This window comes from Haliotis rufescens, unplaced genomic scaffold (genome assembly GCF_023055435.1).
Source record: "Haliotis rufescens isolate VD_foot unplaced genomic scaffold, xgHalRufe1.0.p SCAF_18, whole genome shotgun sequence".
Taxonomy (NCBI): Eukaryota; Metazoa; Mollusca; class Gastropoda; order Lepetellida; family Haliotidae; genus Haliotis; species Haliotis rufescens.
In genome coordinates, this window is record NW_025963868.1 from 5,847,022 (window position 1) to 5,871,436 (window position 24,415).

A 24,415-nucleotide genomic window follows, 5' to 3' on the forward strand; every position below is an offset into this window, starting at 1 on the left:
ACATAAATTTAGTGATATTGTTTTGGTTACTCTCAAAGCGGACTGTTCTTTGTATGACATTAACTGCGTTTATACTGCGGCTCGAACACTGTTTGAACTCCATACATTTTCCAAAGACATTGAACCACAAAAGGGTAGTAAACATATAAATAAATCATAAAGATAAACTGGTTAAAAAAAATTCTATATCAAAGCAGTAAAGATATATCCTGGATTGAGCTTTGCTTAAATTTACGTTCCTCGGGGCAATCAATGTCATAACAACAAAAATCAATTTGGAAAACAAAATACAAGACAACAAAAGAGAAAATTCTAAATCAAATTCTTGATCCTCTGAAGGGAAAGTTAAAGGTTAAAGATAAAAACACTTTTAAAGGCAATTAAATACAACCAATGGCAGTGATGAGAAAAAAGTTCCATGGATTTTACTGAAATTTTGGGTGGTATATACCCGGCTTCTGTAACCACAAGGAACCGTGGGTAGAGGATTTCGATGATAGTGTACACAATAAAATAAGCTCACAGTTGTTGTGTTTCATTACACCTGATTGCCTGAGAAATGTATTAATAACAGTCCATGGCCTGATGGTATTCGAAACCGGTATTGGAAACTGTTCCCATGTGTCCACACACCAAAACTTCACTGTTTTAATCCTCTTGTGGATACAAGGGTGATGTACAATACTTCTCCCAAAGAAAGTTGATGTGATGTATTCCTCCCCTTGATAATTTCCTGTTTGTTTCGACATTATTTGCAGAATAAATTGACAATACCAAATGCTTAAATACGATATGTAAATGTAGCTGCTAAAAGTATGTATTTCCTTTTGAGTCTAATATTCAATGTTAAAATTCATTAGCACAGGTTGATAATTAGCCATTTTATTTTATCTTATAGCGGTAACTGAATATTTTATTTAGCGCAATGGTCATTTTATGTTGTGCCTAAACGCCTTGTCAACATTTATTTTAAATATTCTTATACTTCTCACTGGTCCCCGGTCTGCTTCTCTCTTGATAGAATGTGCCTAGAGGCAACAACCCATACATTGACTGAATGCACACCCTTTTGCCAATACTGCAATTATTGTCTCTGTGCATAAATCTCTGAATTCATGTAGCGGTATTGTCCGCGACCGAGCCAAGTGTCTGTCCGACATGTCAGAAGGGAATATTGCAATGAAGCTAAAATCACAGGGGATCACTTCTGTAAAATGATTCACAAGAAAAGATCATGAAAGTGTAGTCACTGATTGCACAGGTGACATCACATGTGCTAACTGCAACGGGGAGCGCATGTCCTCCTCTAAACAAAATCCAGTCTTTGAAAGAGAATCCAAAATTATAAAGGTCAAATATACCAAGAAATATACCAAGAAATTGGTAAAAGAACATTCACCAACTACTTTAAAATCAAGATCAAGACCATAAACAACGGACAGCTTTCACTGTAGGACCTCTTGGATTTTTTGAATATAATCGGATGCCATTTGGACTCTCAAACGCGCCAGCGACATATCAACACCTTATGGAGCAGTGCCTGGAAGGTCTACATCTTAATATATGTCTTATATATCTTGATGACCTGATAATATTTTCCAGAACCTATGAAGAGCATGTTGAGAGACTACAGCTTGTGTTTCGGAGACTTCAGGAATGTGGCTTAAAACTTGCAGCAAAGAAGTGTAAGTTCTTCAAGAGGAAAGTCAGATATGTTGGATATATCGTCTCAGAACACGGAATTGAAGCTGATCCAGAGAAACTTGACAAAGTCAAGAACTGGCCTAGACCTACCACACCAGAAGAAGTCAGAAAATTTCTTGGGTTTGCCGGCTACTACCGGAAGTTTATTAAGGATTTTTCCAAGATAGCGAAACCTTTATCAGAACTGATGCCCAAGTCTGCTTCAAAGAAACCACGACGACCACCCACAGATGTCAACTTGATATGGCATGAAGATCAGGAGAATGCCTTCACTGAACTGAAGAATCGTCTCTCCAACCCACCAGTACTTGGATACGCTGACTACTCAAAGCCATTTGAACTACACACAGATGCCAGTGGTCATGGATTGGGTGCAGTTCTGTATCAACATCCGGAAGGGAAATCACGGGTCATTGCCTATGCAAGTAGAGGACTAAGCCGATCTAAGAGAAACTACTCAGCACACAAGCTTGAATTCTTGTGCCTGAAGTGGGCTATCTCGGTGAAGTTCCACGACTACTTGTATGGACATGACATTTTGGTCGTCACCGACAACAACCCTTTGACCTATGTGTTAACAAGTGCTCGACTGGATGCAACTGGACATCGATGGCTAGCGTCTCTATCCAGTTATAACTTTAGCCTCAAGTATCGACCTGGAAAAGCCAATACTGATGCTGATGCTCTGTCACGTCTACCAGAGAAGAACACAGATGAAATGGAACAGATTTCAAGGGATTCTGTTGAAGCCATTTGTAACTCTGTACATATCACCAACTTAGTGGAAAGTTTGTGTCTATCCACTGATGTTGTAGATCATGAAGATCTGGATTTGACGGGTGACAGGTGTGACCAGAATGCCAGGGATTGGAGACACACACAAGCGAAAGACCAATTACTTGTGGAGATCATAGACCACTTGCGGAATGGGACGAGACCAGACAGAACTCAGTTTCTACGGGACCAAGAGATGACTACTCTGCTTAAAAGCTACAAACAGTTCAAGCTCAAAAGAGGAGTTTTATACAGAGTCACCAATGTCAATGGAGCTGATCACGACCAGTTGGTTCTTCCATCTAGATGTCGCACTGCGGCTATGAGGAGTTTACACGACAATGTTGGACATCCTGGCAGAGACAGGACAATGTCACTATTGAGAGATAGATTCTACTGGCCAGGAATGTCTCGTGATGTTGAAACTCACCTGCATAATTGCGAGAGATGTTTGAAGAGAAAAACACCAACCAACATCAGAGCCCCATTGATAAGTATTGAGACAACAGAACCTTTGGAACTTGTTTGCATGGATTTTCTTACCTTAGAACCATCAAAAGGAGGAGTAGAACATGTTTTGGCTGTGACCGACCACTTTACTCGTTATGCACAAGCATACTCAACCAAGAACATGACTGCTAAGACAACAGCTGAGACTTTCTTTTCGAACTTCATAGTTCATTACGGTCTACCAAAGAGAATTCACTCGGATCAGGGAGCTAACTTCACCAGCAAGATAATGCAAGAGTTATGCCAGTTACTGAACATCAAAAAGTTCCGCACAACACCTTACCATCCAATGGGTAATGGGATGTGTGAGCGATTTAATCGTACCCTATGCGACATGCTTGGCACTCTTGATCAGGACAGGAAGAAGAATTGGAAGGCTCATGTTGGACCACTCGTCCATGCCTACAACTGTACCCACCACGAATCAACATCAACAGCTCCATTCTATTTGATGTTCGGGAGACACCCTAGACTACCTGTGGATTTAGCTTTTGGCTTGGACATAGAGACACAAGGTACCAAGTCCACCACCGAGTACACCAAGTCATTGAAAGATCGCCTCAGACAAGCCTATGAGCTAGCTACTACAGCAGCAATGAAATCACAATCCAAGCAGAAGATTGGCTATGATCACAGAGCCAGAGCAGCCATGTTAGAGCCAGGAGACCGGGTCTTAGTGAAGATCGTTGCCTTTGAAGGTAGACATAAGTTAGCTGACAAGTGGGAGGAAGATGTTTATGTCGTGCTACCCCGACCCAACCCATCCATACCAGTCTTTGAAGTTGGTAAGGAAAATGGTGAGGGGCGGAAGAGAATTTTGCATCGTAACCTCCTGCTGCCAGTTGGTTCTATGCCTAGCCTTGGTGTGCCAATACCCAAACCAAGACGACAGAGGACACTGCCAGTAGCACCAGTTGCTAGGACAACAGAAAGCAACGACGATGTTTCATCGGATGGGGATACTGTTGTTGAGTAAGCCCACCCTCCACAAGTTTCAGTGTCCACTGATATACCAGTGGATGGGCCAACTGAAGAGGAACCATCAGAGACTGTATCTGAAGGAGATGGAACTCCTATTGCAGAGGGGGAGGAAGAACCAACTGAGGATGCTGTTCAGCATGTTGAGCAGATTCGTTAAGAAGATGGCGCTACTGGGACAGATCTTGATGATGACAATGACAATGAAGAAAGAGAGCAACAGCCAACTCCAGAGATAACCACTCCTGTTCCACGTCCACGGCAGTCTACTCGGACCCGGACACAGCCGAAATGGATGAAGAGTGGAGAGTTTGCTCTCTCTGCAGTTGCAGATCGGGACTGGCGTACGCGAACCAACTATCTCAGCTCACTTCAAGCTGACGGATTGTTCCGAGAACAGCAGCACCGACTTTCTGATGCCATCTTGGATCTTGTCACTGGCAAGGTAAAGTGACGTGGACGTCATTTTTCGATGGAGGGAAGTATGTGGCCGATGTAGTTTTTGTATATATTTGTTTTAATTTCATTTTAGGTTTTTACGTATATGTATCATATATAACTAGTTGTCCGTTTCAGTCAGCTATAACAAAGTGTATCTGACCTGTCTTACCTACTAACTGCCCCATGGCCAGAAGCTTCATTTGCTGATTGGCCAAGCTAACACCTATTGTTAAACTGCATGCTTTGATTACACTGCATACTCTCTCAGCACATAAACTGACAGAACTGCTCAGACCAGCAAAGGATAAAGAGACAATATTAAATCAGGTGAGTTAAATGGTTATAATCTCTATCTTGTGTTGTATTTAAATAATACAGTATGTTCAAAGTAAACTAAATGTATGTAATCTAACATAAATGTTGATTATGTCTAAATATTTAAATCTGCATAGGATAAGCTAAACACCCATACTTTATCACTAAAATGTATTCTATCACTTCAATGAAATATGTGTGAAAGTGTTTTACCTCAAGAGTGTTTTAATAAGCTTTGTAATGTAGAGATTCAGATGTGATACAATGCAAATCATTGTAAATAAAATGTGTGTATTACTTTGTTCAATATATTAAATGTTAAATAGTGTTTTAGTCTATGTATATCTTTATGCAGAATGTGTAAGCGTTATGCATTTATATTATATATATATATATTGTATATATTATAGTCAAATGAAAGTCAAGGAGTTATCTCCCTTGAATGTCGGTATTGTTGATCATGTACATACTGTATATGTTCTAGTATAATCGTTTAAGGTTCAGTCTATCTTGTGTTTAATGGATGACTAATATATGTAAATACTTACTTGTAATAAGCCTATGCTATGTATCTAGCATTAATGATAATGTTTTACTTAGTATTTATTGTGTTATTATGTGTTTCAGGGTGTATGATATATAGATCCTTTATCACACTCAACGCATCGCAATACAGACCTCAACCCCGTAGTATGTGTTTGTTCGCTCTAAAAAGACATTCACTAAACTGCTACAATACTCTAACGCAGTTTCCTCACCCGTTGATAATGCATGTCAGACAGCCATTTGCTGGGAAACAGACAACCAAACAGTGTTATAATCCATACCTGAGGAATTAAAGTCACCATCGTCTGAACCACAAACTGATCTACAATTAAGCCCCCACTCAGTCTGAGCCTGAGCCTGAACCTTTACGTTTATCAATGAAAGAGACAAAGCAGTTACGAAAAAAAGGCATCAAGGGCAGGTTAACATTTGAAGGTGCCTATAACAAGCCCCGTAGAGGTTCATAACACACTTGAGCCTCTTGATATGGACGTGTCTCCATCTCTGACATTACAGCGTAGAGGACCTTCCCGGCATTCGCATTCTCCATGAGTTGCTCTTACAATTTACAACAATGGAATTGTAACAACTGAATTTTATAAAGGCTGATTGACAATCATTATACAAACATAAATTACAACCTGCATCTTTTCAGAATGTTATTGACCCAATACAGTTGTTTTCAGATCTCCATGGTATGTCGTTCCTGAATTAAAAAAAAATATCAGCTCCAACAGGAAAAGAAAAAAGTAAATTTAACATCTGATAAAGGCGAAGATTTCAATGTATTTTACTACATGTGCTATTTACTGCCTTATGGTAAGCTCATGATACAGCAGCAGATGCTGATAACATCAATTATCAGGAAACCTATTAACAGTTTGTCAAAAGTTTTAACTGATTATGTAGATGAATCACTTTTCATGGATGATTTTAATGTATCTTGTCGTGGTATAATTATGCACACACGAGAAAGGCAATAACAATTATGTCTAGAAAACAGGTGTAATTTTTCCAAATAAAAAACAACCCGTATACATTTTTGCAGAAAATAGAGGCCGCATGAGTACCCTGAACTATATGTTGTGAAGGAGGCCAAGTTTTTGGGACTTATTTTTCATAACCACTGAACTTCCTTCCTCATATTAAATACCTTAAAGCTAAATGTCTGAAGTCACTCGATTTATTGAAAGTAGTATCTAATTCTAAGTGGGGAGGGGATCAGACAACCCTCTTACACTTATACAGGTCACTGATCCGTTCCAAACTTGATTACGGCTCAGTCGTCTATGGTGGAGCCTCCAAAAATAACTTACAAAAACTAGACACAATCCATCATCAGGGCTTGAGGCTTTGCCTTGGAGCCTTTAGAACGTCTCCCATTCACAGTCTGTATGTAGAAGCGGATGAGCGTACTCTTAAACATCGCCGTCTGAAATTATCTTAACAATACATAACTAAATGATATTCTAATCAGTCAAGTAGAGCTTTTGAATGCATATTCAATGCTCTCTATGGAGATCTATACAATAAGAAATGAACACTCACACCACCACTCGGAATAAGAATAAAATCTGCCATTTCGGCTTCTAATATCAAACCCCAAATTATAGCTGCCATTCAACTTTGTTCATCTACCCTTTTGCAAATGGTAAAGCCACAGGTAGACCTTACATCAACAAACTAAAGAAATCAATCCGGTGGCGCTGCGCATGGGGTAACACGCTCTCTCAAGAGCTCCGCGTGAATCCAAGCAATCTGAACTGAAAATGGCCAGTACTAGAAAAAGTAATCGTAACAAAAGTGAAACGAATACTCCTTCTTCACTGCAGCCAGGAAATTTGGACTCTTTTTTCACCAATAATGAAAAAAATCCGAAATCAAATCCCACTCATGAAAACGGAAATGACGACACGGCGGCGGCCATTTCGATTCCCTATTCGCAGCAACTTTCAAATCTTGAGACAACTATGAAGGTCCATTTTACGGACTTACTTCAATCACAAACACAGCAAATCCATGCTACGCTGAAAAACGAACTTGCTCCTATTTGTCAAACACTGAACGAGTTAGTTAAATCTGTCGACTTCAACTCATCTAATATTCAAAAGAATAAGGACGAATTACAAGCTCAGCGTGAAGAATTACAAGATTTGAGAAAGGACATCGAACAGAAATTACTCTTACAAGAAGTTTACAACAGGAAAAGCAATCTTCTTGTATACGGCGTCCCAGACAACGAAGACCCGGAAAAAGCGTGCAGAGAGCTTTTTCACGATCTGGGCGTCCCAGAGGCAAGTGTAATGAATTTCGTCGCAATTCACAGACTCCCCCGTATCAACCCGACATACTCGCCTCCGGATAAACCACAAACTATCATGGTAAGATTCGTCAGCATGAGCGACCGTCAACGAATTTACGACTCCAGCTACAAAAACTCAAAGCTTCTGAGACAGAGGAAAATTTCCATTCGCACAGACCTTCCGGTTGTGCTGAAAAAGTACAGAACAAAGCTCGCTAACAGGGCTTATGAAATTCGCTGGAAGTACAACTACCGCACTAAGATCCAGGAGAAAGGTACTCAAGTCTCCCTGCTCTATCGTAGGGGAAAAGATGATCCACGGCGCGCTATTACTGTGGACGAGGACATAGAGTGAAGAAATAACTGACCTTCTCGTTCAATCAACTCTCAGGAAGATTTTATGAGGCTTCGTTTTCTTTCCCACAAGATATGTGAAAATTCGTGGTGTTTCAAGTGTGCTTTGTATCTCCCTACGTGTAAGTACGGTGTATACAAGTTAAAGACATTTGTTTATTCATCAATATCCAAATAGCCTAGGACTAACTTTTTTATTTTGGTCTCCATATCCTGATTGGATATACCGAAAACACTTGAGGATTTTATGACGCTTCCTTTTTTTTCCCTCATAGGATCTATGTGGACTTCATCTAAATGTTTGCTATTGTGTTCAAAACGCTGTGCGCACACTAGTGTGAAAATACCCTCTAGTGTTTGTGTCTTATTTTCTATTACGCCTGTGTTTATCAGCTGGATTATTCATGGATTAACCCATATGAGTGTAAGTTGCTTTAGTTTTCTTTATATGTCTGCAATTGAGATGCTATATACATGAATGCTTTGTATTTCCCTACGTGTAAGTACGGTGTATACAAGTTATAGACAATTATTTATTCATCAATATCCAAATAGTCTAGGACTAACTTTTTTATTTTGGTCTCCATATCCTGATTTGATATACCTAAAACTCTTGAGGATTCTATGACGCTTCCTTTTTCCCCTCATAGGACACTTGGGGATTTTATGATGCTTCCTTTTTTTCCTCATAGGATCTATATGGGTTTCTATACCCTGATTGGATATTTGGAAAAACACTTGAGGATTTTATGACGCTTCCTTTTTTTTCCTCACAGGATCTATGTGGACATCATCTAAATGTTTGCTATTGTGTTCAAAACGCTGTGCGCACACTAGTGTGAAAATACCCTCTAGTGTTTGTGTATTATCTTCTATTACGCCTGTGTTTATCAGCTGGATTATTCATGGATTAACCCATATGAGTGTAAGTTACTTTAGTTTTCTTTGTATGTCGGCAATTGAGATGCTATTTACATGAATGCTTATATGACCTCACATGTTCACTTACTGATATAAATCAATAATATTATGGCCTTGTTACCAAACTATGCGGGGAAATATAGGCATTTCCAAAATCCTTGAGCAGCAAACATCGGTCTTTCTTTGTTTTTATTCTTTCCTTTTCTTTTCTTTTCATATAAAACCAAAGAAATCAGTCATTACACAGACAAGATATGTATCCCTTGTATATTCTGTTGTAAAAACTATAACTCCAATATGCAATGTCTATACAATCTAAACTATCCTTGCTATCTGCAAACTGCAGAGGCTTAGCTGATAAGCTAAAAAGAAAAGAGGTTTTTAATATTTGGCGCAAACGAAATTTTGATGTCATCTGCCTTCAAGATATTCATATAGATAAAAATCAAGTGAACATTTTTAGGAATGACTGGGGCCTTGAGTGTATTTTCGCTCCCTTCAAGTCTAATGCCCGCGGGGTGGCTATTCTCTTTAATTCCATCGAAATGTCTATTCATAAGGTTATGATAGATGATGGTGGACATTTTATAATTGCTGATATAACCATTAAAGGAATAAGATTGACCTTGCTACTGGATTGAATTAATTTTGTTAAGAAAAGATTCAATTTATAATTTTGTAATACATTTTCTATTTTAAAAGCTTAAGTTGTCTTTTTGTACTTCTCGGTCGAAAGTCATATTATTTCTTTTGTCGACAGAGAATCATCAATAAATTCTAACTATATCGATTGTTTCGGGTAGATAGTATTTTTTAACTCATTGTATTTCCGCCCGTGCGGCACGAGCACTTGATCACATGCTTTCCAACAGAAAGAGTCAAGCGAGCGAGCGAGAGAGAATGTAAAAAATATGGGAGGTTTACTCTTCAGGTAATTAATTGTACTTTATATTGTTTATTAATGCTTAGAGAAGCTTTTCATGTATTATTTCATGTAATTTAATATTTATGCATATTTGAAGGAAAAGTGTAGGATTTTGACAACTGTTGACTCATGGAACAGTCCATTATATTCTAGCGTAGGGATGTTTTCTTAAATGTACATTTATTAGAGCCAAAGTCACTCTATTTTCAATTTCTTTCCAATATTTGTAATGTTTAGCGTTTTCGCTTTATTTAGGCGTTTGTTAGGCTTTCCTTTTTGAGTACATTTACTTGAGCGCACAACCAATTTCCCCTCGAGTAAAATAGACTAGTCCAAATCTCGGCATTAGGCCGACTGGCAGTGTCACACTAGTTTCAGTGTTTGTTTACATTTTGGAGTCAGGTAAATGTTGTTATATATTCAAAAGCGTTAATTCTTTCGCTATTTTGGTATTTTATAGAATATCTAAAGATATTTCCGAGTATTTTGCAATTATTTTCGTAAGAAAAGTGAATTTTCAATTGAGCTTTTTTTTGTAAGCAACAAGTGTATGAAAGCTTCCAGAGATTTTTGCGTGCACTTTATTTTTGAGTAAGTGCAAAAGAGATTATATATTATGGGTTTCCTGATATTTTGTTACACTATTTTATATATTTATTTGATAATTATTTCATAAATAATATAAGGCATTCCAGAGAAAATTAGTAACACCGAGTCATTGTACAATTGAGAGTAATTAATTTAATGCCAAGAGACTTTCACTAAGAGGTGTATTTTATATATTTAGTGATTGTATGAATATTTGGTGTTAAAACGAAGAGATTCATTATTTGTCAATTGTGTTCAGAACTCCGTCATCAGATTGAATAAATAGGTGTTCGGAAGCCCTCCCGTTTTCCCATTCTTCTTTGTCCAAACCAGCTACTTTATATGGGCCTAATTCTGATCTCCCAAAATTTTATCATGATATCTTTAATGCCATTGATGGACTTGATAATGAAGCGATTATAATTTGTGGGGATTGGAACCTCATTCTTGATCAATCTCTAGGTCTGGAAAACTATAAAAATATCAACAACCCAAATGCTAGAAAAACGGTTCTAGACTATTTATCTCAGTTTAACCTATATGATGTTTGGCGTGAACAGAATGCAGCTGTTAGAAAATTTACATGGTGGAAACATAAACCCAGACAGCAAGCTAGGCTAGACTTTTTTCTGGCTAGTGAAGATATTTTAAACCTATCCTCTGCTACTGACATTCTCCCAGGTTATAAATCTGACCATTCGGCTATTTCTTTATGCCTAAATGATTCTCTGATAAATAATAGGGGCCGTGGATATTTTAAATTTAACACTTCCCTTTTAAGAAATAAACAATATCTGGATATGGTTACGACTGTTTTAGATGAAACAAAACAACAATATGTGCATCCATCTTATAGATCAGACCATTCTGCTCCTTTTGATGATTTGGATTTAAAACTGAATATACCTGATTCCCTATTCTTGGAAACCTTTTTAATGAATTTGCGAGGTAAAACAATTTCTTTTTCCTCATATTTGAAAAAGAAAAGAGGAAAGAAATTGGGCGATTTAGAAAAAGAAATAAACCAATATGAAAATAAAATTAGAGAGGATTTTCAAAATATTTCTGAAGAAGCTTTAAGTAAATTATCTGAATCAAAAAAGGATTATGAAAAAATTAAAGAAGAAGAAAGCAAGATAAATGCTTTTAATAAGAGATTACAATGGTATGAGGAGGGAGAGAAACCAACTAAATACTTTTGTCGTCTTGAAAATAGAATTTTTACAATTATTACCATCTCCTCTTTGATTAATAGTGAAGGTGAGGAACTGAATGATACAACTCTTATCATTAAAGAACAAGAATCATTTTATAGAAACTTGTACAAAAAAAGTAGTTCAGTAGATACTGACCCAAGCCTGATGTTAAACAATATTCCAATTCCAAAACTAGAGATTGATATGCAACAGGACTTTGAACAGCCGTTATCCTTAAACGAAATTGGTAAAGCTACACTTGCAATGAAAAATAATAAGAGCCCAGGTCTTGATGGCTTCCCAATTGACTTCTTTAAATTTTTCTGGAAAGATTTAAGAGTCTGGATATGGAGATACTTTAATCACGCTTACCACTCTAACTCGTTGACTTCTACTATGAACTGGGGCGTGATTACTTGCATTCCAAAAGCAAATAAAGATAGAAAAAGATTAAAAAATTGGCGTCCCATTACTTTATTAAATGCTGTATATATAAGATTTTAAGCTCTTACTAATAGAATCAAGCAATCTTTAAACAAATTAATTCATTGTAATCAATCAGGATTTATCCCTGGGAGATGTTTAAGTGAAAATACTAGATTACTTTAGGATATCATATTTGAAACTAAGAGACTTGACAAAAAAAGGTACGTTGATACTCATTGATTTTGAGAAAGCGTTCGACACCGTGAATAAAGATTTTATTTTCCTCGTTCTGGAAAAATTGGGCTTTGGGCCAAATATGATTAAATGGATACATATACTCATATCCAATGCCTCTTCTTGTATTGTCCAAAATGGCTACCTCTCTAAATTTTTCATGAATGAAAGAGGTAGACAGGGTGACCCAATTTCCCCCTATTTGTTTCTTTTCGTAGCTGAAATTCTCGGTATCATGATTCGTAATAATGAAGATATAAAAGGTATACTTCTACACGATATTGAACACACATTGGGCCAATATGCTGACGACACCCAACTTTTTTTAGATGGCTCGGAAAAATCATTAAAATCAGCCATGGATACACTTGAAACTTTTTACAAAGTCTCAGGATTAAAAATGAACTTTCAAAAAACCAAAGCAATATGGATAGGCAGTATAGCTGGTAGTAAAGTCCGATTTTGTCCTAACTTAAAGCTAGATTGGCATGATGGCAACTTTGAAGTTTTGGGCATATGTTTTAATGTTGACTTAAAAGACCTTTGGGTAATCAACACTAAAAAACGCCTTGATAATATCTATGGTATTATAAGCAAATGGAAAAAACGTAATTTGACTTTGATGGGTAAAATAACAATTGTTAAGACCTTAATTCTCTCTACCCTTGTACCTATTTTTTCCGCTCTCCCAAATCCATCAAAAGCTTTTATTGATCAATTGAATAGAATTCTTTTAAACTTTATTTGGAGTGGCAAAAGAGATAAGATTAAGAGGGATTATTTGAAAAGGAATTATAGTCAAGGTGGATTGAAAATGACTGATATACCCAAATTTATATCATCTTTAAAAATTTCATGTTTAAAAAGATATTGTGAAAAAAACATTAATTATGACCTTGCTAGTTTTCAGCTGGCTCATATCTACACTTTAGGTGCCAGTTTGCACAAGAATTGGGAAATTGTAAATCCGTTCTGGAAAGATACCCTTATAGCCTGGAGTGACTTTATGCATTCATATGACTTTGAAGACTTAGAAAAAGCAGAAATTGCTTCCCAACCCAGATGGTTAAACCATTATTTTAGAGAACCAGTATTAATTTTTAATGACTGGTTTAAAAAAAAGGTATAGTTACGATAACAGACTTGTATGATGAAAACGGATGGATCCCTTTCCCACGTTTACAACAACTTTATGATCTTAAAGGAACATTTCTCGACTATAACCTTATGTTTTTTAATAATTCCAAGAAGTTGGAGACAAAATATTGATAAAAATCTACATTCCTCTTCTAATCTCACAGTATCTCCTTGGATTTATGATCTTACACGTTCTATTAAAGGAACAAAAGTATTTTATAATAAACTGATAGGGAATTCCCTCCCTCTCCCTAAATCTTGTTTGAAATGGGAAAATCAGCTGGGATGCTCTTTTCCATGGAATCAAATATTCAGTGTATATTGCCATGGGTTAAGGGACACAAAACTCAGGGATTTCTAGTTTAGATTTATTCATAAAGTAATATTTACTAAATGTGAGTTATTAAGAATGAAACTTATTGATAACGATGAGTGTTCTATGTGTCATACTCACAAAGAAAATATTTTTCATGTTTATATCGAATGTCATGTTGTTAAGAATTTTTGGTCAGATTTCTGTATTTACTTGACTCATATCTTGCATAGAAAAATCCTCTTAAACATCACCGTCTGAAATTATCTTTACAATACATCACTTATTATAATCTGATCAGTCAAACCAAGCTTTTGAATGTATACAATAAGAATCAACACTCACCCCACCACTCAGGATCAGAATAAAATCTGGCATTTCAGCTTCTAATATAAGCTCCAAGTCATAGCTCCAACTCCACTTTTTTCATCTTGTCTTGTGTAAAGCCACACGTACACCTTACATTAACAAACTGAAGAAATCAGACTCAAACCAATAAATTTACTAACATGATTAAAATTGAATTAGTGAGTGAATGAGTTAAAATTTAACGTTGCATCGGCATTATTTCAGCAATATAGCGACGAGACCAAGTTAATATATTTACAATTTAGTTAAGTATGCAACGTTTTATTTAACATGAAACATATTTGAGCATAACAATATGACGTATAGAGTTTTAAAACATGGGCTATAGGCCACCAGTGACCAAAGCTAGGCCACCTCGCTGGGGATCATGGGAACTTACTTTCTGCTTCCTGCATGATACCCAAGCAGGAACATTGAATTAAGAAACACTTATTACACTCATAAATGTATATTTACAGCTGGCTCCAAGAATGGTGGCACAGTAGCTAGTGCCACTGTCACTGGACCCAGAACAATATCTGCTAGATAACATTTACCTATTCACAGCAGAAACAAACGCCATTTTAACAGCACTGAAGCATATCAATTACCAATCAGATTCTCTTTCATGCTTTCAGGCGATTAGAAATGTTATTTAAACATCCACTTTTAATCATTTAATGATCTTTCTACTGACAAATATGACATCGTTTTTTGTTGGGTATCCAGCCGTGTTGGTGTCACTGGTAACACAATGGCCGATGTTGCTGCAAAAGTAGCTCTCAACTAATCTGTAACACCACTTCTTATCCCATACCGTGATTATAAACCTGTTCTTACATGTCACATTCGAGATCTCATGCAAAAGAAGTGGTAAACCCAGGTAGGTATCGTTTAATTACATGAAATTAAACCAAATATCAATTACACCTACTTGGGCTGTCAGTCCAGATTTAAAGAGGTCATTATGCGACGATATTGTATTGGCCACAGCAGATATACCCATATATACTCAACAGCAAAAGTTCCTGTGACACCAATATTTTAGTCTTTTTTTCAAACATGTAAAGTTTAGTTTACAATATTGTAGTGCATGTATGGAATGCCGAGCAACTGCTACAGAAAAGCATGCATTCCATGCCAAAGTTGACTTTTATGCAAGCCCCATGCATTTCACTCCCCAAGAATGGGCATAAAACACGTGCGTTAACGGGATTCCATATGCATTGTTTAGCATCGTGCTGACAACAACCACTCAGAAAAACAACACAATTATTCAACATTACGAAAAGGCACGCTTGTCCGAAAATGAGCTTCTGCGAGCCATTGGTATGCTTGAAGCAGGATCGAGTCAACGTGATGTCGCAAGACATTTTAACGTCCACAGAAACACCATTGGTGTTGTTGGCAACAGACGAATGCAGTCAGAGACCATCCTTGGAGTGGTGGGCCACGCGTATCCAATAATCAACAAGACAATTGGATTCCAGCAACACACCTACGAAATCAATTCCAGCCAGCAACAGTGACTGCAAGAAGCAACCCTGGCCTTCGACGAATATCTTCATAAACCGTACGTCGCCTCCAAATATGTGCAGGGATTGTCGCCAGAAGACCCGTCAGACGTCCAATTTTGACAGGAAACCACCACCCAGCACGTCTACAGTGCTGCAGACAGCGTCTACGCTGGACGGTCATGCAGTTCTATTCACTGACGAGTCTCGTTTTCACCTCAGCCACAGCGATGGACGAATTCGAGTGTACCGACGTCGAGCCGAACGTTACGTCAATTATTGTGTCATGGAAGAAGATCGGTTGGGAGGCGTTAGCGTTATGGTATGGGGTGGGATTACAGCAAGACAGAGGACCCGTTTGATAGCGGTAGAGGGAAATCTCAACGGACAGAGGTATCGTGACGAGATCATCGGCCCTGTTGTTCTACCGTTTTTGCGTCGTCATGGCACAGGCATTACCTTTCAACATGACAACGCCCGGCCTCATATTGCTCGACTTGTTCATGATTCTCTTCAACAAAACAACATGAATGTCATCCCCTGGCCGGCTCGCTCCCCTGGTCTCTCACCAATCGAGCACATGTGAGATGAGATGGATCTGCGCTTTCAACGTCAACAACGTGTTCCACAGACACTCCAGGAACTTCGAAACATGCTCCAGCAGATATGGAAAGATATCCCGCAGGACTTTGTGCGACGCCTGGTCCATTCGATGAGACGAAGATGTGTTACGTGCATCGCAACCAGAGGTGGACACACACGTTATTGATTTGTAAATTGACATTTTGGCATGTTCATGTTTTTTTTATGAAATCACGCATTTTCTGAAGTCAGTATGGCAAATTAAACCATTTAAACACTTACAGGAGTCTTTTATCTGTTGCAAACCGAAGTTGTTTGAGATTTGGTAAAAAACATAACTTTGTATTCAATCTTATTCAATGTCACAGGAACTTTTGTTGTTCAGTATATATTTATTGAGCACTGAGGATCCTCCGTTGTGTGTCCCTTTTGACGAATGTCCTGCTTGACTGTGCTGATTTTTCCATCACAAGGGATAATTATTTCATTGTAAAAACAGTCAAGGACCTTTTTAATTATGTTAATTCTCATTTTATAGTATGCTTTTTGAAAAGAAACAGATCGTGTTCATTAACTTTGATGCACTTAGTGTATCATTTTATAAAATGGAAGTGCTAATAATAACTTTAATTATTAGTGGCTGTACCCTAGAGAGGGGGTCGAAGTAGCGTAAAATTGTCCCCCTTAGAGGGTTTGTAAGTTCCACATCATTCGAGGTATGTTTATGCATGCCAGACGTCCCTTTATCTCGAGCAATATTCCCAGCACGTCCAGCCTTTGGTGTTTACATTTTACTACCTTAGAAATACAATCGAGCATGCTTTTTCTCCAAAGATGTCAAAGTGCATAATTCGTCGTTTACTCAGAAGAGGTTTGATTAAAGTTACAGCATTCAAGGCCTTCGTAAAGCTTTTAATTTATTTTATTGTAGATATATGAATGACATTTCCAAGTTTGACGCATCAGTGACAATGGGACAGGATTTGCTCACCTCTTTTTATAAATATTTTAAACACGTGGTCACGATGTAGACGGAATCGTACAATCGACTGTGCTAGAAGAGATTTCTTATGAATATGGAAAGGGTTTTGTCGCCTTTATTTCCAGACTTACGTCACTGTGAGGGATTATGTCGATTATGCCATTTCTTATAACATTAGTGCAGTGGTCACATGTTTGTTTGATCTGTGGAGATTCTGGGTAATTTGCTTAATTTTGATTAGTGAATTCATAGATCTTACACTCGTCAAACAAAGAAAGGCACAGGTAATATGTAGTTCACTGAACCTGACCACCAACAATCCGGTATAAAAACTGGATATATGTTATTCGAAAATGTTGGTGGCCTGATATTCGACAAATGGTGCGTCAAAACGTAGCCATTGTCGATTTGCTATGTCTTAAACGGCATTGTTTTCACACTTTTTCAAAATTGTCATGGAGGAAAAAAGTATAGCAAAATGCACGTGCGAGTTATGTCATTCGTAACTCGAGGTAGTGGCTATAAAAAGGCAAGCATACGCCAATAATTTGTTATACACTTGTCAACATTTTTCAAGTTCGAAAATCCCGAGACTCAGCGGAACATGCCGATCGGAACATGGCCATATGACGTATCCAAAGAGTGGAATGGCAATCTCTTCTGTTGCACGCCACTTCAACGTCCACCACAGCACCATTTGCCGCCATGTGACGCTACAGTTCAAATCCACTGCAGCCGGCCGACCAAGAGTTACCACCTCTGCACAGGATCGCTACATTCGACTGTTCAGCCTTCGTCATAGCAATGCCACTGCTACTGAGACTCCAGGACGCATCCCTGGTTTGAGGAGGATATCGGACCAGACTTTCAGGAACCATCTTCGTGAGGCTGGAATCCGACCCAGAAGAGCAGTTATCGTCCCTGTTTTGCTACAGTTTTATCGAAAGCGACGCTTGCGTTAGTGTCATAACAGCCTTTGGATTTGAGAAACTGGAGACGAGTGTGGTTTAGCGATGAATCACGATTTCTTCTTCACCGGCAAGATGGAAGACAACGTGTTTAACGTCGTCGAAATGAGCGTTGTGCCCCACATCGTGTACGTGAATTCGACAAATACGGTGGCGGTAGTGTTATGGTATGGGGGCCGTATCCTACTCCAGGAGATCTGACTTGGTTGTGGTTCAGGGAAATTTGACAGCACATCGCTACATGATTTAAATTCTTCAACCTCAGCTTCTTCCAATCATTGACCGTCAGAGGGAACTGTTTCTACAACACAACGCTCCATCGCACACAGCTTGTGTCACGGTAGACTACCTTTAAAATGCCAACATTAACGTCTTGCCCTGGTCGTCAAGTTTCCAGATCTCAACCCAATCGAACACCTCTAGGATGAACTCGATCGACGTGAGCGTCAACGTCAGGACACGCCACAGACATACTAACAACTGGCCAACGTGTTACACGCAGGATTGCGCAGAATTCCGCAGGACAGAATTCGTACGCTTATCAAGTCAGTGCCGAGGAGATGCAAGGCCGTGATTGCTGCCTGGGGCGGTCACATGAGATACTGAGTTCAGTGCAACCTTTTGGCCTTTTGTGACATGACAATGAATAGTTTTCAATTGCAATGCAACATGTGACTATCGAGCTCCAAAATTTCACATTGGTATCTATGATATGATACAATAAATTTACTGAAAATCTACCTGTGCGTTTCTTTTTTTTTGAAGAGTGTATGTTGATATCTAAAAGTTTAGAATCACAAAACTGTAATAAGCACAAATCCAAAGAAGGTTCGGTATCTGAAATGAAACGCATATGGTCTTCATTGTTGTATATGATATTTCACAGTCAAAGAATATAAGCTGTGCTAATGTGTGTGTCTTCAAGACGTCATTACTCATTGTATTCTTGAAACATATTTGTTTATGTCATGCAACAGTAGCGTTGTGCTCACATGCCAGTTAGACCCGTGAATATTACGGGTAAGAATATAGTTCCCAAAGAACCAATGCTTGTCGTCATGGTATAATATAGAGTTATTGTCTACAAGACAGTAATGTTCATGTAACTGGGCTAGTGGACAGAAAAGACACAGATCGTAGTGATGATCTAAAACGCCATGAATCATATACTTTATAATAGATATACCCGTTCATAGACATGCAAGGCTACATCACGTTCCGTCATTTATGTATTCTTTAACTCTGTGTTTTGTTAGGGTGCCGCTAAATACTTTGTTGTCTGTAAATTTCATTCTTTAGTATTTGTTATCTTATGCTATTATCATGTGTTAATTTGATATCCCATGTGTGTATAAGAAAATTCACATTTCTCGCAGTAGAATAATTATCTAGTACTATAAAAATAATTCTCATGTATTTGTAACCATTTCTACCACCCTACTTATTGTATATATATGGCTGTAGATCTTTAATATTATCCTTGGGGAGCCAATGTTCAGCCCTTTATTTTTATGCCTACATCCCCAATATTTGATAAGTAGTTAGTTTTCCCCCTTTATCTTGGAATCTGTGAATAACTACTTTTCTCAAGCATATCTAGCTCAGTTTAAGTACCTTTTTACTGTTGATCAAGTCAAGAACTTCTGTGGATTAAGTACCTGAATATGCTGGAAGTCCAGTATTTTCTGTTTAGGCTAAGAGACTTTCGTGTTTAACACGTTGTCTATCATTTCTTTATTTACATTTATTAACACTCTAGCGAGTGTCTTTCTCTGTCAAGCTGTCATAAATGTTCTGTTTTCCAGTGGCTAAGGATTCCAGTGCAAGGTTCGGTGGCTATGCCACGTTGTCATGGATTATCCCGGATCCTGGGACCAGCGAGTTCAGTGTGTGTAACAGTGAGACAAAGAGATGCCTTCTCCACATCACAGGATATAATGATGTCAGAGCTGCCAGTGACAAGTTCACATCTAGAGTGAGATTCATTGGAAACGTGTCATCATCGGGAACTGGTTTGTTTAGATTCGTGCTCTCTGATGTAACTTGGGAAGACGAAGGTCATTACAAGTGTTACATAGGCTCACCAGACTCAGGAGGTCAAATTATCACTGGCTGTGGTCAGAAACTGGTAATGATTGGTAAGTAATATTCAGAAAGTCTTATCCAAAACGCCTCCCAAATACCTGGAATGTCACTATGATATTCACACTGTTTGTCAGTTAGCTTTTGCACAATGTATTTGTTAGCTGACAATTAAGAACCTGTTGAATACCATGACTAACGTGCATATGGATACCTTCTTGGTCTCTTGGAAACGTAGTTTTATTGTACATATGGTGTTATTCAAATAATGAGAGCCTTCTGCGAGATAGGTATGACACTGCCGCAACATGTGTTTACTTTTCGTTAGTTGAAGCAAGAATCAATGCAAAGATAATTTTTATACACTGAATATTTGTGTTTGTAAGTGTCACTACTGGTCGCCCTACAACAATGTGATGAGGATTTAGGAAATCTATAGTTATCCACAAACATAACTCCTTATTTCATTATTTCAAACTAGCACGCTCTTTGAACGCACAATCTGACATTATTTACTTTGAAGGGATGTCACGTGATGGCTGCCGGAAGTGATGCCGTTGTTTGTTCACATTTGCAAGATTGTATTTATACAAATTTGGCGAAAAGGCCTCCAGCAAAAGTAAAATTTTAACTGCGTCAGTAAAAAGGGAAAAAGTAGTGTTGTTTATACGGGTCTGTGGACAAACTCCAGGTCCCCGCGCTACTGTCAATATATGTTCTACACGATCCTTGATACATCATTTCAAAGTAGCAAACATATTTTGGCATTTACAGTATATTTTGTAAAAGTAAATTAATAGTTTTAAAAATTGTAATCTATTACATCTTTGCCATAAATCCTGTATTTTGGCTTCAGTCACACTGACTAAAACTCTCCGATTTTCAACAGACGTCCTCTTCACTGTAAATCACACACTTAGTTTTTCCCCATATAGCACAATAGCAACCCAAGTTATGACGTGCATAATGGCGGGAATCTCACTTCTCTCCTGTGTGTGCTCGAGTCAACACCTATTTTATAGTTGTAACGATCTAGCACTGAGTAGTAGTCACATAAGTCTTAGATTATTCTGATAGTTTAAGAAAAAGAGACACAGTAAGTCAATGTTGATAGTTGCTAGTCGGAGTGACGATCGTACGCACGTGAGCATAAGCTGGTGTGAGGTGCGTTGTAGGTAGTAATGGGAGTCTCCCCTTACTCCTGGTTTCAAGAAGTGTGGTCGTTCATGATCACAGCAGATCCCCATCGTACCTGCTGGAAGTGCGGAGGGGTAATATGTCCAGAGGAGGCTAGATGAGAGCAGTGTGCCAACCTCTTCTAAAAAGTTAGCTGATGGTGTAACTAAGACTAAAAGGCGTGAAGCAGCCAAAAAGTTAGTTGAAGTTAATGAAGAATTGACTGACAGCTCTGGCTAAGAAGAGTTCCCAGGTCAAGAGACCGCATGGGGCACAGCCATTTGTCTTTGCACCACACACGGCCATAGCGCCTACCCCAGCCGACCGTACCGACCAGTCAACCATCCAGACAGCTGGGCCAGCCAGCTGTCCAGACAACCGATCAGCTGTACGGCCAGCTGTCCGACCAGCCGTCCGACCAGCCGGGTATCAGCTCGCAAGCTTTTCCCTACCGTGAGACACGGTCAGCTATTCTTCGTTTGGGTCCCAGCAGGGTACCGCAAGGCATTACTTCCCAGCTAAGACACCGTACGGTCGACGCACGGATTCCATGGAAACCCAGCCGACCGTTAAGACACCGCACGGGACCGTCCAACTGACCGAGACGAAGAATACCGAACGGGCTTCAGTATACACGGGCAGCCATTACAAGCCACACGGCTTAATCATACCGGAATCCTGGACAACAGCGGATAATGAACCGAAAGGGAATCACGTGGAGTGTATGAAATATTACGAATATCCAAGCTACCCATGGCCACTCGGAGGCGGAAGTGGAGGTTTATGAAGAGATTAATCAGGCTGAAGACTCCCTCCAATGGAATTATACGGAGGGATATACTTCGTCGAACTCATCCAGGAGTTATATCACCTCATGCCTGTACTCCGACCTCATGTGACAGAAATTCGCCATCTAAGATGCCAGAATATGGGGGATGTAATGTTTCTTCATCATCTCAACATATCTACTAGACGTTGCCTTGACCGAGTTATGCAGGCAAGATAGTAGAATAGATGTCAGAAAGCCTACTCAAGCTCAGACATGATGAACAATTACACTTTCCTCCATTGAAGCAGAAGTTGTATAGAACACATGATGCTCCATTTCCGGATTATCAAAGTTTAGACGAAGACTTTATGAAGCTAGTACGCAACCCTAATACTAATGTCACGTTACCTGCTTCATGGATTAAGGATCCGTCCTCGGTATCCAAATATTCTATGGACATCGGCACTTATATCAACTGGTTTGTCACTGGAATCAGACACATCATGTAGCCAATTCACAAATACAGTGGATGTCTGATGCCTGCACACGTAGTGAACGAGACACCACGCACCATCGTTCCCCGATATAACAACAGGAACGCTTATGCGATGGAAACGATTTCAGATCAAGGAATTGTTTAACCTGTCCTGTACATTGCCAAATTGCTACGACCGCTCCTCGATACAGAACGGGTGCGCCTATACGTCCACTAGGGATTTGGCATTGGATTGCTGACAACACAGTTTTCCACGTTTCGTCATATCCCGACACTAGCAGACTGAAGTGGACGAGCTGACTCTATCAGTTGTCGGATGGAAGCGAGACATATTCCCGGGAAACACAACCTTGACGGCAGCTTTTCCCACCAAGGGAGTATAGTGGCAACAGAATGGATTTTACATCCCCAGGTCTTTGCTTTGATGACCACGTTATGGGACACACCGCACGAAGATCTATTTGTCACCTACAAGAACGATCCACTCCGGTTTATGGCAGATAAGTTCCCATCCAAAGGGCTCACCAGATCGATTCGCTATCGATGGATTGGACGGATCTATTTGCATAGGCATTCTCACCATGGTCTCTCCTACACAAGGTCATCCACAAGGTGCAGGAGAAGGATTGCGTGATAATTACGTATAGCACCAATCTAGACCAGCAGAACGTGGTTCCCTAGATTATTAAGTTTACTAATGGAAGAACCTCGCCAATAACCTTGAGATCTGTTACGACAGCCCAAGTCAAAATCTTTCCATGACATCCTGCCCAGCCTTCATCTAAACGCCTGAAATTTATCACACAAAATCACTACATCAGTGTACATCAGGAAAAAAAGCTCCGACATGGGACGATAGAAAGTTACAGATCGGCTCTTCAATCTGTACTTCAACATGACGGACTGTCAATGGAAACCACCCAATTCTAAACAGACTAATAAGATCCTTTCTACTAGAAGATGTTTGCACACCTCATGTCTTTCCCCAAGTGAAATCTATCTGGTGTACTATCGGCATTTTTAAGGGAACCTCACAAGTCTATGGCTAAGGCTACCTTACTCCATCAACAAGGAAGGCATCCTTCATCCTAGCCATGGCGACAGCAGCAAGAATTTCTCCATGCCCTGGACTATTCTAGTCTCACTCATAATCAACATTTGGTCTCAATCACTCTAAGGTCGCTCCCAGATTGTGTAGCCAGAAATCAGTCTACCATAATGGGGCCCTTGGGTCATAGATACAATACCATTTCTGCATTGGGACCAACAGTGCATCACCCAAACAGACATTGATGTCCCATCAGAGCTCTCAAGTTCTATCTCTCGGCTACAGACCCATGTAGACGCTACGGAGGAGACGCTTTATATCCTGCAAGACTCAATCCAACAAGGACATCACCAAGGCTATGATCGGGGGCTTACTTAAGGCTATCATTGCAGTGAGTTATAAGCAGGCACAGAATACCACCCCACGTCTTGGATCCTGTTCGGCTCATGAGAGTAGAGTCCTAGCCATGATTCTTACTTCATGGACACCTGTATCAGTAGAACAAGTTATGTCTAGCTGTCAGTGGGCTTCATAACACACCCTTGATTATCCTGTCTATAAAGTGTAGGATGGATTAGAAGCACCTTGAGTATTAACCGCCTCCATGGCCAGTGACCGGAAGTGACGTCATCACCGGAAGTGTGATCCTAACCGGAAATAACGTCAGCACCGGCAATAGCAGAAAAGGTCTACCAAATCAGGAAATGACGTCTTAGGTAGAAATAGACCTTGAGAGACGTCATTATCCAATAAAAAGGAAAGGACAAACCGGAAGCGACGTCAGCA

The 24,415-nt window shown here is 39.2% G+C and overlaps 1 protein-coding gene across 1 annotated transcript in view; it reads left to right on the plus strand.

Annotated features, from left to right (window-relative positions):
• The window catches only part of LOC124118441 (deleted in malignant brain tumors 1 protein-like), a 196,527-nt gene that overhangs the window by 47,180 nt on the left and 124,932 nt on the right, over window positions 1–24,415 (plus strand). Inside the window, exon 6 of the mRNA XM_048398648.1 lies at window positions 19,864–20,196. Coding sequence (XP_048254605.1) covers window positions 19,864–20,196 — 333 coding nt within the window. The remainder of the gene's footprint in view (window positions 1–19,863; window positions 20,197–24,415) is intronic.